The sequence below is a fragment of the Barbus barbus genome (genome assembly GCF_936440315.1).
Source record: "Barbus barbus genome assembly, chromosome: 16".
Lineage (NCBI taxonomy): Eukaryota > Metazoa > Chordata > Actinopteri > Cypriniformes > Cyprinidae > Barbus > Barbus barbus.
In genome coordinates this window covers 15,658,980-15,675,742 of record NC_136744.1, presented here as the reverse complement: position 1 = coordinate 15,675,742, position 16,763 = coordinate 15,658,980, and the positions used below count along the sequence as shown (strand labels likewise).

Here is a 16,763-nt window from a genome sequence, read left to right as displayed (position 1 = left end):
AGAATCAGAATAAGTTAGTAAGGCATAAAATTTTGAAATAAGTCCTTTGAACGATTTAACTGATAGTATGGTTTCTTCCAGTTCCGATAATTTAAATCGGAATCTATTTTGCTTTAAAGGAGACTCTATAAAATGCCGAATTTGAAGATATTTGAAAAAGTCTTCGGAGGGAATATCAAACTTTCTCTAATTTGTTCAAATGATCTCAAAATTTCAGAGGTAAACATTCCTGAGAAGCCTTTAGTCAGACAAGCCTTTAAATACATTGTTAACATTTAGATTTGTGTACATTTCTGTCAAATACACCAAAACATAAATAAAAAAATTAAATAAATAAACAAATAAAAACACCCACGACCTGGAATAAAATACATACTTTTTTTTTATTTTATTTACTTTTAGAGAAATCGTGCATTGTTGTGTCATTTTGCAAAGAATTCTTGACCTTTATTTTGAAAATCTCAACAGGAAGTAGCTGCTCCACAAACTTCCGTCTAGGATGCGCGAAACCCTCTAAGGGATTTCCCTTTATTTGATATCCTTGTTGATTGCCTTGAAAGAGAAAAACACAGTATAAACAGGCTAGAAACACAGCGCCAGTCATGTCAGAGACATACGGTAGGGTGACTAATTTTGCTTTTCTCCTGCCACACTTCTTATCGACAGAATAGCATGAATTTTAGCAGGTGTCCCGAGCTCATTCATCACAGTATTGCTTACAAGCTCTGTTCAGTCCAGCTAGGCAGCAGCTATCTGTCTGCCATATGTTTTCATCTGTCGACGCCATTCATATAAGTGTTCATTAATCTTTTTTTAGTCAATTAAAACAGTGCTTATATTAACAATTACTATAGAAAGACCGTTATTTATTTGGATATAACTTGATGACAAATCTCTTTAATGCCTACATAATGACCAGTGTCAATAGCCTATAGTCTGATTAATGTTTTGATATAGTAACAATCCTATACTATCCTATTATTATGAGAATTCTGTACAGTTTTTGACTAAACATCTTTATTGTTTTTGTTTTCCTCCCCTTTAGATTTCCTGTTTAAGTTTCTTGTGATCGGAAATGCAGGAACTGGAAAATCTTGTCTGCTTCATCAGTTTATAGAAAAAAGATGTATGTCAGTTTCTGTTATCTTCTCATTGAAAACATTCAGAAACAAATCTGTGAAATGTTACACGTTGCTGATGTCTTTTCCTTGTTCTTCCAGTCAAAGATGACTCGAATCACACTATCGGGGTTGAATTTGGCTCGAAGATAATCAGTGTGGTCAGTAAGTTTGTCAAGCTCCAGATCTGGGATACAGCAGGACAGGAGCGTTTCAGGTGTGTTCATACGGCTGTGCCATATTTCTAAAACCGTTTCCCTCTTAGATTGGCCATGTTTGTAAGGACCACTGTGAGATTTGGCTTATGATGGTAATTTCCAGATTTGTTCTCGGGCAGTCAGATGGTGGAGCATTTGGGGAGGGAGTGATTCAAGTCCAGATTGCATGTAGGAGTTTATAGTACCTTGCACAGATTCATTTGTCAGCGCTATCAACATGCACTTAATTTGCACTGAACATTTGCCAGCAGCTTCCTTAGAGCCAAAATAGCCTCAGCGCATTTAAAATGAAAATATACTGATGTCACTCAAACCACCTTTTATGTAGGTTTTTTTGTGTGTGTTTATACATAGCTTTGAGACTTTTTAAAAAGATTTAAAAAATTATCCCCCCGGTTTCATAGACAAGGCTTAAGCTAGTCCCAGACTAAAATGCTTGTTTGAAAATATCTTGCTCTGGCATATTTTAAAATATGTCAGTGTCATTGTTCTGTGTCAAGATGCACACCTTAATGTTTTCTTCTAAGGCATTTTTGTAAAAGTTCCTGGCTTAAGCTAAGCCCTGTTTGTGAAACGGGCCGATGATTTATTTATTTTTTAATCTTGTCTTTACTTGCACAGAGCACCAATTAAGCCAAATGTGCCACTGGTGCTCCTTTAAAACATCATAAATTATTATATAAAAATGTGCCAAAAATATGTGTTCAGTTTTTATTTTAGTTTAAGTTTAGTAAATTTGTTGTGTGCTTTTTTTAATTTCTATTTTTATCAGTTTTATTTTATATTTTTATTTTTATTTATCTTTATTTTTATTTCAATTTTATTTTTATTTTTATACTTTACCTTACTTTAGTTAGTTTGCTGAGTGCTGATGTGCGATCAGCATGACGGATTCGGTCAGCTCTCACAAAGCTGTGTATCATTATGAAATAAATGTTTTTTCTCTAACACACATTGGACACCCTTATTCAATACTTTTTGAAACCTCCATTTGCCAAAGTAGTATAGAAGTTTTCTCCTATAATGCCTGATGAGGTTAGAGAACACCCGAGAGATCAGAGACCATTCCTTCATCAGAATCACTCCAGAGCGTTTAGATTCACAGCTCCATGATGGTGCTCCTTCTCTTCAGGGTTCAGGTCAGAGGACTGGAATGGCCATAGCAGAAGCTTGCTTTTGTTCCCAGTGACCCATTTTTGTTTTTGAGGTTTGTGTTTGGATTATTGTACGGTTGGAAGATCCAAACATGGCCCATTATAAGATTTCTAACACAGTCAGTCACTTATTTATTTTTTTATCTGTTGGTATTTGATTCAATTCATGATGTCATGTGTCTAAACAAGATGTCCAGGACCTCCAGCAGAAAAATAGGCCCACAACATAAAAAATACAGCTGTATATTTCATTGTACACATGGGGTACTTTTTATCCCTGTGTTCACCAAACCCATCTTGAGTGTTTGCTGCTATAAAATTTTTATATTTTTAGTTACATCTGACCATAGAAGCCAGTCCCATTTGAAGTTCCAGTCGTGTCTGATAACTGAATATGCTGCAGATTCATAAAATTTTCTGTTAATTGGAAATGCTTAATTATTGCCCTGATGGTGGAAATGGGGATTTTCACTGCTCTAGCTCTCTTCTTAGAGCCACTTCACTAATTTGTGAAGCTCAATTATATTTTGCTGCACATCAGAAATACATTCTTTGGTTTTTCTCATTGTGATGGAGGATTAAGGGAATTTGGGCTTTGTTTTCCCTCCTATTTATATTTATGTGAAACAGGAAGCCATGGCTGGATAATTTCATGTTCATAATTACCCTGGAGTGCTCAAAATTGTAAATATGAATGGGAATATACTTCAGAGATATTTTACTCATAAGAATTCCTAGGGGTACCAGTAATTGTGTCCAACATGTATTTGAGAAAAACATTTTTTTCATAATGATGTTTCCCCCCATTTTAAATTCTTATTATCCAATGAAAGGTTAGATTTATGTGATTTAAAAAAAATAAACAAAATCGATCAAAAGGATTAATTTATGATTAGGATTAAATTTTGATTCGTAATAAATGCAAATTTATTTTCACAGCCTTCTTTGATCATATTTACCAAGGGTACTAACAATTCTGACCACGTGTGTATATACAGTGGGGAAAAAATTATTTGATCCCCTGCTGATTTTGTATGTTTGCCCACTGACAAAGAAATGATCAGTCTATAATTTTAATGGTAGGTTTATTTGAACAGTGAGAGACAGAATAACAACAACAAAAAATCCAGAAAAACACATTTCAAAATGTATAAATTTCACAAATGCATAAATGTGTGTATAATTTTTTTTTATATATTAATAGTTTTTATTAAAACTATTAATATCTTTAGTTAACGATGACGGGCACAATGTCCCTGAGAGAAAGCTATTTATTGCATTTGGAAAGTGAAAAGAGTTTGTTTTTTGTTACAGTTACGTAATTATTAAAAAGAAAATCACAAGATAGCTTGAAGCAAAATATTATGCAATTAGTCTCTTCTTCAAACATTACTGAGTTTCCTACATTTCCTACATTTCACTGCTGGTTATACTCTGTATAATTGTGTATGTGACGAATAAAACTCTTGAATCTTGAGAAGAGCTTTCGGCACTGTTGTGCTCTGTTTGCTGCTACAGCTTATTTTATTATACAATAATGTGCATTAAAATGTTGTTACATGTTTATTTCAGAATGATGAGGCTTAATACCTCATAGCAGATAATATGTTGCAGTCATTCAGGAAAACATGCTGTAGGTTGAACAGAAAGAAACATGGCTAATGTTGAAGGAGGTCTGAGACATACACTCCTGCTATTGTGAGCAGATATGATTAGACTAGCAGTCAATTGATATTGATTTTGCAGCGCCTAGTGACGTTATCTAGACAGCAGGGTGGCTGATTGCTGATATAATCCCAATATACTATCCAGAGTATTTAATGTCAGTAACGTCATTTGGACATCAATGTTTTAGCACTTATTTATTTAAGCATTTGCCTTCGCTTTCTTCATTCTAGTACTTTCACTTCTTTAATTTTCAGAAGAAAAACAAATCTAACCCTTTTCTCACTGATTATTCAGTTTGAAGTTAAATGTGTTTGTGAATGGCAATTTATTTAATGTTTGTTCTCCTCAGGTCTGTAACACGTAGCTACTACAGAGGGGCAGCAGGAGCTCTTCTCGTGTACGACATCACTAGGTAAAGTCACACTTGTATATCCAGTGTCTCTGCATAATATTATGTATTGCTCTTTTTTCCCAGGTATTCATATATTTCTGGATGTCTACCTAGAACTATATTATGATATGCATTTATAGATCCTTAAGTGTGTTGTTTTCTCATGCTTTCTGTCTCCGGATGTTAGTCGAGAAACATACAACGCTCTGACCAACTGGCTGACAGATGCCCGGATGCTGGCCAGCCAGAACATAGTGATCATACTGTGTGGAAATAAGAAAGATCTGGATGCTGACCGTGAAGTTACCTTTCTGGAGGCGTCACGCTTCGCTCAAGAGAATGGTGCGTATGTCAGACAAGCAGTTCCCGGCTGCTAACAACTGTACAGAGTTATAGAGGTGCCCAATTGCTTTCAAATGGCTGATAAAAAACATCATAATAATCCACATGACCACAGTACATCAATAAATATCTATTGAAGGGAAAAGCTTTACGTTTGTAATAAATCCATCAAGATGCTTTTAACTTCAAACCATTGCTTTTGGCTAAAATACATGTCCTCTATTCATGATATCCTTTAAAGCATGTTTATAGCTCAAAATTATATGTATTGGACAATGTATTTGCTTTCATATTGTGATTGCACCACTAGAGGTCACTTCAGGATAGTATAACTAACATAAACATGAATCAGTAGAGACCTACAACTGGCTGCATTGAGCTCACAAGGGCTTTTTCTGAGGCTAATCATTGATTGGTTATTGGTGCATTACCATTGTGGATATACTGACTGCTTATATCTCTGTGGTGTTATGGTTAACTAAAATTATAAAAAAAAATAGTTTGCAATAATTTAAATGAAGATAAAATAAAATATAAATATTAATTGAAAAATGTAAATTTGGAAATGTTGCAATGGCAACTAAATAAAATAAAATAAAATACTTTAAGTAGAAGTACTAAAATGACTAAAGCCAAATATAAATGAAAACTGAAAATACGAAAATAAAATCCACTTCAAAATATTAATAAATACTATAATATATAAATAACACTGAATAAATATTATTACAGAATATTTTGCTAAATAATCACAATCTTGGATTTATTTATTTATTTGAGAATGCATTCAGTGAATATTATTAAACTAAACATGCTTATATCTTTGCTTTCAGAGCTCATGTTTTTGGAGACCAGTGCTCTAACAGGAGAGAACGTGGAAGAAGCTTTTGTCCAGTGTGCTCGGAAAATCCTAAACAAAATAGAGTCAGGTACAAAAATACCAGTGCCTTGTGCTGTTACTTATAAGCCTACAAAAACATTTGAATCACGCTGCTGTGCTTTTCATTTGGTTGTGTAGGCGAGCTGGACCCGGAGCGGATGGGTTCAGGAATCCAGTATGGAGATGCAGCGTTGCGGCAGCTGCGTTCTCCCAGACGCGCTCATGCAGAGAGTGTGCAGGAGTGTGGCTGTTAACACAGATCCCAGACAGCTGACCAACCAGGTGAAGGTTCAGAGGGTTCACTTCCTCTCTCTGCTTGCTTTAAAATTTCAGGGTTTCAGATGTTTTAATATTAGAAGCTGTTCTGAGAGGTTTCAGTACTTTATTTTAACATTGTGATTGCAATCATTTACGTTATGTTTATTATTTGATACTAAATTTCTAATTTTTGCTAATACTATAAACTTGATATCGAAATACCTCTGATATGAGTGTGACAGTTTGAATGCATGAGGGTGGTAGAATGCTGTTCTTCCTCCACTGGCACACTGTACCACTCACATCTGCAACATCCACTAAAAATAGCTGTGCTGCATTCAGATTTAATCAGAAACAGTTGTTCACATTTCTCAGAACATCATTCCCTGCGTATTAGATTTAAGTGTCTTGTTCAGTGTGGTAGTGTTTTTTTTCTGTCCAGTGTCCTTGTTATTGTTTTTAATAATTTAATAATATATGAAAATGTTTATTTTTCTCACACTTAGAATCACTTAAATGTTAACAGTGTAAGAATCTAAGGTGATATAAAAAAAGAATGCAAAACAATGGGTCTGTAAATACAAACATAACATTTATGTTGTAAACCATTTTCAATTTCCCCAATATTCTAATTATTTAGCACTAATTTCTGCTCACTAGTTTACCCATTTCTTCTGCAAAAGGATGTTGTTGGTTTCCCTTTTCATGGTAAAAAATTGTGGTAACACTTTATAATTAGGTTCTTTGTTCACAAATGCAGTACTTTTACAGCATTCAGAATCTCAAAACCATTTTCAAAATTGATAATTATAAGAAATGTTTCTTGAGCAGCAAATCAACATAGAATGATTTCTGAAGGATCATGTGACACTGAAGACTGGGGTAATGATGCTGAAAATTCAGCTTTGCCATCACAGGAATAAATTATCTTTTAAAATATATCAAAATAGAAAACACTTGTTTTGAATCAAAATATTAATATTAATTGAATATTAATAATTTATTGGATATTAATTGAATATTCAATAATTTCCATTAATATTACATATTAATTGAGATTATTGAATATTACTGTTTTTATTGTCTTTTTTTATCAAATAAATGCAGCATTTGTGAGTCTAAGAGACTTCTTTCAAAAATAGTCAACAATCTTACCAACCCCAAACTTTTGAACAGTACTAATTTAAGGTTGTAAAAAAATTATATATTCATGAATGCACCTAGATTATTAAATGCTTTAAAAAGTGTTGTGACATGAACTGTATTGTAAAGTGATACCAAAATACTTCGACACACAATTTTAGCTTTAGTCAAAGTGTTTTCATAAATTGTCTGTAAAAGGATGTTGATAGTCGCCCCACAGCATCTCTACTGTATTTGGCATGCCCTAGCTGGGAGGAGATCTCTTTAAGAAGAGGTGCTATTTTTGTCACTGACACCCACCAAACGCCGCTCAAGTTTGCTTCTGCATGCCTTATGTACAAGTGACGATGACGCCAGCACCAGGACACATACACACAAACAAATGGCCAAATGTCTCACCTTCTTCCACCCCCTCACGAGGACAAACAAGTCCTTCAAACCCCTTCACCCTCTTATCAGTCAAATGCCACATGAGAGACCGTGCCAGGGGAAAGGATATATTTAACTCCAGATCCTCCCAAATGCTTTCCAAGGTTTCTGAGGGGCCTTATTTGGAATGCAAGCTAGAAATAGAGATTCGAGGTGTCTTAAAGCTGCTCCTTCAGTTTGTAGACAAGAAGAAAGGCCTCTGCAAAGACCATCTATATAATTACCTGCACTTTTTCTGTGTCCTTTGGCCAAGGCAGGTTTTGTGAACATGAGGAGGACATTAGTGGGGAGTTTGACGTATAGCTCATCGTGTTGGAGTGACTGTTTCCCTCACCTTACTTTTACTTCTGTTCTGACATGCTGAGGGACCCCCTTTGCTCCAGAAGGCTCCAGAAAAGATGTTTACTGTCCCCCTCGGGCCCAAGCCAAGACATCTGTGGTACCCAAAATCCTGAGGGTAGCTAAAAGACCCGGCCCTTGCCCCTGAGAATACTGCACTGAGCCCTTGCCCGTCTTTCCTCCTTCCATATGTAGATGTTGTGTAGAGAAGAGTTTCTATTATCACCGTGGAGCATGTTTCATGGTTGCAGTTCTACGACATATTCATAAATAACTATATACAGCATATATATAGCTTAGGCATACTGCATCACTGCTCTATGGCATGCGCCTGTAAATCTTATCAATGGAGTTTATCGTACATTATTTTTCTAGCACGTTGTTTGCTTTCATTTGCTTTTTATTGTTATTTTTTTCCATCTCTTGTATTTTTTGATTAGTATGTTTTAGGAAAGGATGCTAGAGTATTTCATAAAAGTGGTTTTTGACATTTATGTCAAGAAGGCTTTGTTTTTGTATTATAATTTACATTCAAAACGAAAAATTTAAGGGCCAGCGCACACTTGCCTTCATATCACACTGTAATACATTGTCAGTATGAACAGCTTCAAAATCAGTGTTACATGCTCTATATTTATTGTAAAGCATTTTTGTGCTGCGGTCCCTTTTTTAGGTGTCTGTTGGAATGACACTGATGTTGAACTGATTTCTTTGTTTTTGAAAACAGTTTTTTTGTGAAAACAGTTTCTACTTGTGCCCTGTTCTTCTTATACATTTTAAATGAACATATCTCAAATAAGCTTGCACCGAAAATTAATGATAAATCATTGTGGACCTCGCTTGTCATTATGTCTTTATATCAAGCTTTTATGTTTGTAAAAATGGGACAGATTGCCAATAGTCATGTTTAACAATGCACTAAGTGGTAGTTGGTTATTCATTTTTCATTAATCTTGTCAACACTTTACATTGATCTAAAAAAAACAAAAAAAACAATCTTTTTAAATCTGTGGCACTGATGTAAAGAATTAAGGTCTGATTCAAAGCCGACCTAATCAAATGTACAATTTAGCTGCTGAATGTAAAATCAGTGTTTGTAAAATCAATGTAATTTGTGTAAAACTTTCTAGACAGCTTTTTTAATGGAAATGCAACAATTTCTTTAAAAAAAAAAGTTGAACAATTCATAAAACTCATTCAGTTAAAGTGAATAAGGGGGGCATTTAAATTGCTGCATGGATCTGACACATGGATGAGGTCTTGGCAAGCTTGCAGAATCCTGATGTCCAGGAACAGCATGCTGTAATAAGTTGGCAAATATAAAAATCTGCCTTGTGCATTAGTGAGAACAGAGTTTCATATTTTACTGCAGCAAACCTGTGAACAAATTATCTTTACCTACTTTTATAGCCATAATACACTTATGAAAATAGTTTTGTTTTATTTGACTTTAACATACCATTAACAGCAACCTGTTAAAAATGTTGCACAATTACAATCAGACTGTCCTCATAAAGAAAGTGTTCTCATAAAGAAAAACTCTTATCTCATATAAACACATCTCACTTTCACAGGCGGTAATCTAAACACTTAAATTTTAATACCCTTCAAAACTGTTTCCATAACAGGCAGTGGAATGAATATTCATCATATTATTGTAGCTCATATACATTATGGCTTCATAATTCTAAAACCAACACTATTCACATAGTACATGCCATAAATCACTATGAAGATATGTTGGAAAAAATACCTGTACATTTGTTCAGAGATGCTGAACTAAAAATAGAGTCAAAATTAGTTCAATACCCTTATATAAATAGTGTACAAATGTCCCAATATCATTATTTCTCAATAATAAATTACATAAAATACAACAAGAAATACCTGAGTGCTACTAAAAACAAAAAAAACAACACAGAAGGAAAGTTATGCTTGATGATGAACAGCTGGAATTGCTTTTGCTGTGTATGATCTCATTCAAACATGATTTGTCATTTTGCTGTGAGTTTCATGCTTCAGATAACAGTGACTTTTTACATTATGTAATGATATTACTGTTCTGATACAGTATCACATGGAATACACACCATTGTGAATATACATGTAAAATATAATACATCTAATTTCAAAGAAAGCAGATATTAATATAACAGATCAACTGAAAATGTGAGATTATTTAAGTGTTGATTAATTAACACTTTACAAAGATCCATGTTGGCGCAAATGATTTGTGTAAAGTACAAAACAGATTTCTTTACATTAAACCTAACTATTAACACAATGTAGATAATACACAACATTACAATACATCACATTATATGTCTATAATTGTCTGACAGTTACTGAACACTTAAGTAATTGGCTAAGAGTGTAACGAGACACTGGAAAATCTCATGGCCTGTAAATCTGTGACTTACAAAAATCATGCAACAAGGTGTGTGAGTGTTTGAAAATTTGTGTTTTCATGTTTGATATGTACCAGTAAATGCAACATATCCATGGTGTAAATAAACCCCTAAAAAACCTTGAGTTATAATTCATTGTGTTTGATTAATTGTGGCCCATTCTGTTTGACGGGAAGTGAGCTGAACAGATGCGCCAGTCATCATGTGAAGTGTTTTGGGTTGTTTAGCCTGAGAGGTTTAGATAGTCACTGACATTTCAAAAAGCAGTACTACCGAGAACGAGCTGAAAAGCAGAGCATGTACTCCGTCATCCAGGGGTTGAATTCAGGGACAATCTTATTTCTGTTCTTTTCGAAGTCAGCAGATCTGGCTCTTTGTTTGTCAAATCTCTCTATCTGTTTTTCCACCTCCCGTCTGGTTTTTGCTCGCAACGCTGACTCATGGATCTAGACAGGAGAAACACTGCATGAAGTATGCATGAATAACGATACGCAAATGAGTACTTAAAGGGATGGTTCATTCAAAAGTGAAAATTCTGTCATTAATTACTCACCATCATGTCGTTCCAAACCCATAAGAACTTCGCTCATCTTCAGAACACAAATTAAGATATTTTTGATGATATCCGAGAGCTTTCTGACCCTGTATAAACAACAACGCAACTACCAAGGCTCAGAAAGGTAGTAAGGATATATATATATATATATATATACACACACACACACACACACACACACACACACAGTGCCCTCCATAAGTATTGGAACAGTAAAGACAAAATTGCTTTGTTGGCTGTGGAGTCAAGACATTTGCAAATATGATTAATAGATGAATATGAGACAAAACTAGAGAATGTCACATTTTATTATTAGCCGTTTCAACACATATGTTTTACCAAATAAAAAGAACAGCACTTTTAGAGTTCATCCCACTCATTGATGTGAGCATAAGTATTGGGACAGTTGAACATAAGACAGATATAAAAGATTAAAAGCTATTATTTAGTTGCAGATCCTTTGCACACAATCACAGCAGTGAGTCTGTGACCCATAGACATCACCAGACTCTTGGTCTCATCCTTTGAAATACTTTTCCTAGCCTTTAATGAAGCCGATTCCAATTGTTGCTTGTTTTGGGGAGTTTCTGCCTTTACTCTTCTCTTCAGCTGGTGAAATTCATGTTCAATCGGATTTAAATCTGGAGACTGACTTGGTCAATCTAAGACTTTCCATTTCTTTGGAAAATCTTTCTTTCTAAATTCCTTGACTGAACTGGCAGGGTGTTTTGGGTCATTGTCCTGATGCAATATGAAGCACTTCCCAATGAATCTGGTGGCATTTTCATGAATATTGGTAGGCAAGATATGTTTTTGTACCTTTCCAAATTCATTCTGCTACTGTCATCATACATTAAATCATCAGTAAAGTTGAGAGGGCCTGTTCCAGAGACAGCCATACATGCCCATGCCATGACACCACCTCCACCATGCTTTACAGATGAGGCTGTATGCTTGGGATCACTGCAGTTCCCTTTTTTTCTCCACATTTTTGCTTTCCCATCACTTAGTTAAAGGTTCATCTTTGTCTCATCGGTCCATAAACACAGTTCCAAAATTCTTCTGGCTCAACTTTGTGCTTTTTGGCAAACTCTAATCTTGCCTTTCTATTTTTGGTGCTGGTCAGAGGTTTGCATCTTGCTGTGTAGCATCTGTAATTCTGTGTCAAAGTCTCCTGAGGACAGTAAATTGTCAGAGCATCGCCCCAGCTTTCTGGAAGTTGTTGGTGATTTTACAGACATGTCTGTTAGGGTTCATTTTCACAGCTTTTATGATTTGTCTGTCATCAACTACAGTTGTTTTCTCAGTCGATCAGGTAGTTGTTGGTTGCTGGTGTCGCTGGTGGTTTCCAAACTCTTGATTTCTCCATGCCCTTTGTTTTTGATATAGCTCTAATTGACTTCCTCTTTTCTTTTAGCATCCATATTGCTTTTCTCTCAAAGTCAGCTCCCTCATCTTCATCCTGGTTTGTGTGTGTCATCATCGAATGCAAGATTCAGAATGCAGAAGTAATAGATATAACTGATACGACACATTCCCTGCTTTTAATATCTGAAGAATTAATGCAACAGGACACAGCTGATCACTTAGAAAGACAACTGTTCCAATACTTATGCTCACATCAGATAGAGGGATGAAACTCTAAAAGTGTTGGACTTCTTAGCTGGTAAAACATCTATGTGTTGAATCACCCAATAATAAAATGTGACATTCTGTAATTTTGTCTCATATCTGTTCCAAAATTTATGGAGGGCACTATATATAATCTGTGTGTGTGTGTGTTACGATGTAACAAGGTCATAGTCAGAAACCAATGAAAACTAAACTAAATTGTGTTGAAACAGGAAGTGAAGTAAACAGAAGAGAATGACAAAATAACGGTCCACATAAAAAAAGGAAGTCATGACCTAATGGTTAGAGAGTCGGACTCGTAATCCAAAGGTTGCGAGTTCGAGTCTCGGGCCGGCAGGGATTGTAGGTGGGGGGAGTGAATGTACAGTGCTCTCTCCACCCTCAATACCACGACTGAGGTGCCCTTGAGCAAGGCACCAAACCCCCAACTGCTCCCCTGGCGCCGCAGCATAAATGGCTGCCCACTGCTCCGGGTGTGTGTTAATGGTGTGTGTGTCTGTGTGTGTGTGTGTTCACTGCTGTGTGTGTGCACGTTGGATGGGTTAAATGCAGAGCACGAATTCCGAGTATGGGTCACCATACTTGGCAGTATGTCATGTCACTTTAAATCTTTTTTAAACTTTAAATCTTTAAAAAACAAACCTGACAATAAGATCGTTAGTCAACTGTTAGCCTATATAACAGTCAGTTCTGATCCTCGAAACTGACTGACAAGATACATTTTCTGTTGATACTTCACCTGCAAGTTCTAGACAGGATGAACGAACGACTCGAAAAGCCCGAAGACTCGAAACAGGTGAACTAATTCAGTGCAGAACCTATAGGATGTTACGCATGCGTCATCTCACTCCCAGAGATGGCTCGTTCATCTCGAGTCACATTAAAGATTTGTTCAAGAACGACCCATCACTAAAATATATATGACTTGGCCTGAAGGACAGACGTAATCGCACGCGATCAGTCGATGTCTCTCTCATTCGCTCTCTGTTTAGGCTTGTTTAGTGCAAATTTACTGAGCCTCTGTACAAATCAGCATTGTACACATCGTTATCATTACTAATATTAAGTACACATGCAGGAAGTGTAAAACAAAGGGCTTAACCTTACGAAAAAGAAAAATATCGTGGTTGCTGGCTGTAGCTGTATCCCTTCTAGCCCTAACTGTAAACAAGAAGCTGCATCCAGATTCTACGTCAGAACAGCGGCTCCTGTGTTAGCAGCACCACACGCATATGTCGTGCTACTTTCAAGAATGCACATCAAAGACTGACATGAAAGAGAATAAATTGAATAAAGTTATTTTAATTTTCTTTGTGCACAAAAAAACTATTTTTGTAGCTTCATAAAATTACGGTTGAACCACTGATGTCGCATGGACTATTTTATCAATGTCCTTACTACCTTTCTGGGCCTTGAACGTGGTAGTTGTGTTGCTGTCTATGAAGGGTCAGAAAGCTCTTGGATTTCATCAAAAATACCTTCATTTGTGTTCCATAGGTTAACGAAGGTCTTGCGGGTTTGGAACGACATGATGATGGTTTCACTGCTGGTTATACTCTGTATAATTGTGTATGTGACAAATAAAACTCTTGAATCTTGAGTAATTCTGGACAGAATTTTCATCCCATTAAAGGAATATTTCACCCAAAAATTTAAATTGTCATAATTTACTTACAAAACAAGATTGGTCCACATTTACTCTCAAAGACATTCCTTTAAAATAATAGTAATATAATAACAGAATTTTCCTTTTTGGGTGAACTATCCCTTTAAAGTCCCAATGATAAAAACTAAGCAAATAATTGTTAATCTCTATCTATCTATATGGACTATTTATGTTAACCAAACTGCAATAATTTTTTATTATTTTACCATTTTTCCCCAATAGTTTTGTGACTGGTCAATGATATGGTATGTTATGCTTCCTGAAAGGATCCTCACCTCTACAGTTGATGCTGCAGGACCAACATTGTGGGTTTTCTTGAAAGCCATATCTGTCTTCCTCTCTCCTGCACCATACAGGGCAAAAGGGTGACGGTTCTCTTTTTCGGGGTCTTTGGTGGCATGAGGCTTGACTTTCGATCTTGTATACTTGTGTGAGGAGCGGCGTTTGCTCTTTAGTGCGTTCAGGATATGCGTGTCGCTTTCTGGGTTTAGAGCAGGAGAGCTTTCTCTGGCTCTCTCTTCCTCCCCCTCTTGATGACTCTGCTCTGCTACTCTGGTAACAAGCTCTGTTGATAAAAGACAAAATATGCATGGAATTTGACATTTTGAATAGCGTTTTAATGAAGTTTCTTTCATTAAGTACCACAATTTACTGTGTCTTTATGCTTTGCTGTTTAGTTTTCCAATGTGGTTTGAACATTATTATGCAAATTATGCTAATCTGTGACAATGTACATATTTCTATGGGGTAATGTGATCAGGTTCTCTAATATAAATGAGGTTTAGAATGGACTGAAAATGATAACAAATCAGTAATGTTTCTCTGTTTGTCATAAGTATTTGACACTATAGCTGTAAAAAAAATAATAATATAATTATTGTTATAACCATAAATATTAATGTAAAATGAAAAATAAAAATTCACAAAGATTTTTTAATGTCAGTGAAAGTAAATATTAGAAAAACTATTCATTTCATATTATCAGGTTTTATTATAGTTTAAATTTTAGTTATTTTGTTATGTACTTTTGTCAATTTTATTATTTTTTAATATATATTTATATTTAGCTTTAAATTTAGTTTCACTAATTTAATTAAGTTACTGCAATCAGTAACTTTTTCAGTTCCTGAGGCAATTTTTATTCAGGTTTAAAAAAAAAAAACAAGTCATGAATGTTAGATAATTATTTATTCAGATTTATTTCAATTAATTGAAACTATTTTTTAAGATTTAGTTAACAATAACACCACTAAAATACAAACTGTTTTATAAAAGATATGACTAATATAAAAGATAAACAACAGAAGATGACAGCCTGTAGTTCAGGACTTACTGGTGTCTGCAGTGTCTTCTGCCTGTGGTTCTGGTTCAGCTGCTGGTTCTAGTGTCAAACATGCAGATCGTACTGGTTTCACATCATGGAGCCTCTCAGGTTCAACTTTATTCCGACTTAGAGGAGTAGATTTACCACTGGAACCTGTCTCGCTCCCCCATTCTCCCCAAAACCAGGGGTTGTGCGCTTGCTCCAACAGCCGTCTTGACAGTCTGTACTTCAGCAAATCCTCATAACATTTCGCATAAGAGTCCCATTTCGGATCCTTAAATTTCTTCATGTATTCGGACCTAATTCGCTTCGTCACCATATTTCACTATCGTTCGACTGCAGAAAAATAGAGAAATTGTACATTACATAGCGAAGTAACCTACTGAAACTGAATTATGCTATTCCGAGTCTATTCCGAACCCGCCCAGACATTTAAACCAAATCACTATGGCAACAGAATTCTAATAGGCAAGTGAAAGCCAATCGCTGGCCAGCTGTGAGTGGACACGCCCCCTTCACATACACCTCTACTTTACTTAAACCTCTTAACGCAGTTTGCATATTAGAGTTTGTAAGGTGACCGTAAACGTGAATGTGGACTTCCCTTATCCAAAACACACGAATAAGAGAAAGGCATCAGTAAATTATTATACGTATAACGTTAATGTGTTTCCATCGACAATATGTACAATGTCCTCATTTGTAATTCGCTTTGGATAAAAGCGTCTGCTAAATGACTAAATAATAATAATAATATCCTGAACAAAGAATGAAAGCGCTTTAAACTGCGAGTAATCAACGTTAAACGAAGGAAATCAAGCACGCAGGTAGTAGTTTACATTGACGGTAACACTGCATCCCAGCGTCGACTAGTAGAAAGCTGATTCGCGCATAAACACCTGCCAACACTAACCTGAGCCGTCTTTGTTCATGTATTTACTTACCGTATTGATTTAAGCAGGAATGAGAAGGTAAACAGATGGCGCTTGTTGTCTGCAGACGTCAAGCTTGCTTTGTAAAACACGGTTGTAGCTCCGCCCTGTGGCGAAGGCGCTGGAAATCACGAGAAGATATCAACTGGTGTCGTATCTATCTATCTATGTTCTATCTATCTATGTTGTTGATGGTGCTTTTGCAGTATTGCTCAGGTAGGGTTAACCTTACAGCAGTACTAAACACTGATTACTGTCGTATCAGACTTTCAGAATACTTAATCTCTTGAACTGAGATTATAATA

General features: G+C 35.6%; 2 protein-coding genes across 6 annotated transcripts; one reads left to right on the top strand and one right to left on the bottom strand.

Moving 5' to 3' along the window:
- The first annotated feature begins 468 nt into the window (after nt 1–468).
- Nucleotides 469–10,469, top strand: LOC306882686 (ras-related protein Rab-4A). The gene is made up of 8 exons (XM_079437512.1): nt 469–618; nt 1,046–1,126; nt 1,221–1,335; nt 4,508–4,570; nt 4,737–4,891; nt 5,725–5,820; nt 5,910–6,053; nt 7,859–10,469. Exons 1-7 carry the CDS (start codon nt 603–605, stop codon nt 6,023–6,025), a joined length of 642 nt encoding a protein of 213 aa, XP_079293638.1. The 5' UTR covers nt 469–602; the 3' UTR covers nt 6,026–6,053; nt 7,859–10,469.
- On the bottom strand, nt 9,059–16,706 carry LOC306882685 (centriole, cilia and spindle-associated protein-like). 5 transcript variants are annotated; one of them, XM_079437509.1, is made up of 5 exons: nt 16,471–16,562; nt 15,536–15,862; nt 14,478–14,767; nt 10,902–10,990; nt 9,520–10,794 (listed from the first exon to the last, which is right to left on the bottom strand). In XM_079437509.1, the coding sequence occupies exons 2-4, from the start codon at nt 15,843–15,845 to the stop codon at nt 10,904–10,906; spliced, it is 687 nt and encodes a 228-aa protein (XP_079293635.1). In that variant the 5' UTR covers nt 15,846–15,862; nt 16,471–16,562; the 3' UTR covers nt 9,520–10,794; nt 10,902–10,903. The 5 variants fall into 5 exon arrangements, with proteins under 5 accessions (XP_079293633.1, XP_079293634.1, XP_079293636.1 ...); XM_079437507.1 differs by lacking the exon at nt 10,902–10,990 and having other exon boundaries at nt 9,059–10,794; nt 16,471–16,706; XM_079437508.1 differs by lacking the exon at nt 16,471–16,562 and having other exon boundaries at nt 9,359–10,794; nt 15,536–15,975.
- Between the last annotated feature and the right edge of the window lie 57 nt (nt 16,707–16,763).

What these genes read in the sequence shown, in the direction of transcription:
- LOC306882686 (XM_079437512.1), top strand. An exon ending in TCAGTTTATAGAAAAAAGAT is followed by an intron (nt 1,127 to 1,220) that starts GTATGTCAGTTT and finishes TTGTTCTTCCAG; the next exon opens with TCAAAGATGACTCGAATCAC. An exon ending in CTCGTGTACGACATCACTAG is followed by an intron (nt 4,571 to 4,736) that starts GTAAAGTCACAC and finishes TCCGGATGTTAG; the next exon opens with TCGAGAAACATACAACGCTC.
- LOC306882685 (XM_079437507.1), bottom strand. Translation starts at nt 15,845, where the DNA reads ATGGTGACGAAGCGAATTAGGTCCGAATACATGAAGAAATTTAAGGAT. An exon ending in AGAAGACACTGCAGACACCA is followed by an intron (nt 14,768 to 15,535) that starts GTAAGTCCTGAA and finishes TTTTATCAACAG; the next exon opens with AGCTTGTTACCAGAGTAGCA. An exon ending in CTGCAGCATCAACTGTAGAG is followed by an intron (nt 10,795 to 14,477) that starts GTGAGGATCCTT and finishes TCTCCTGTCTAG; the next exon opens with ATCCATGAGTCAGCGTTGCG.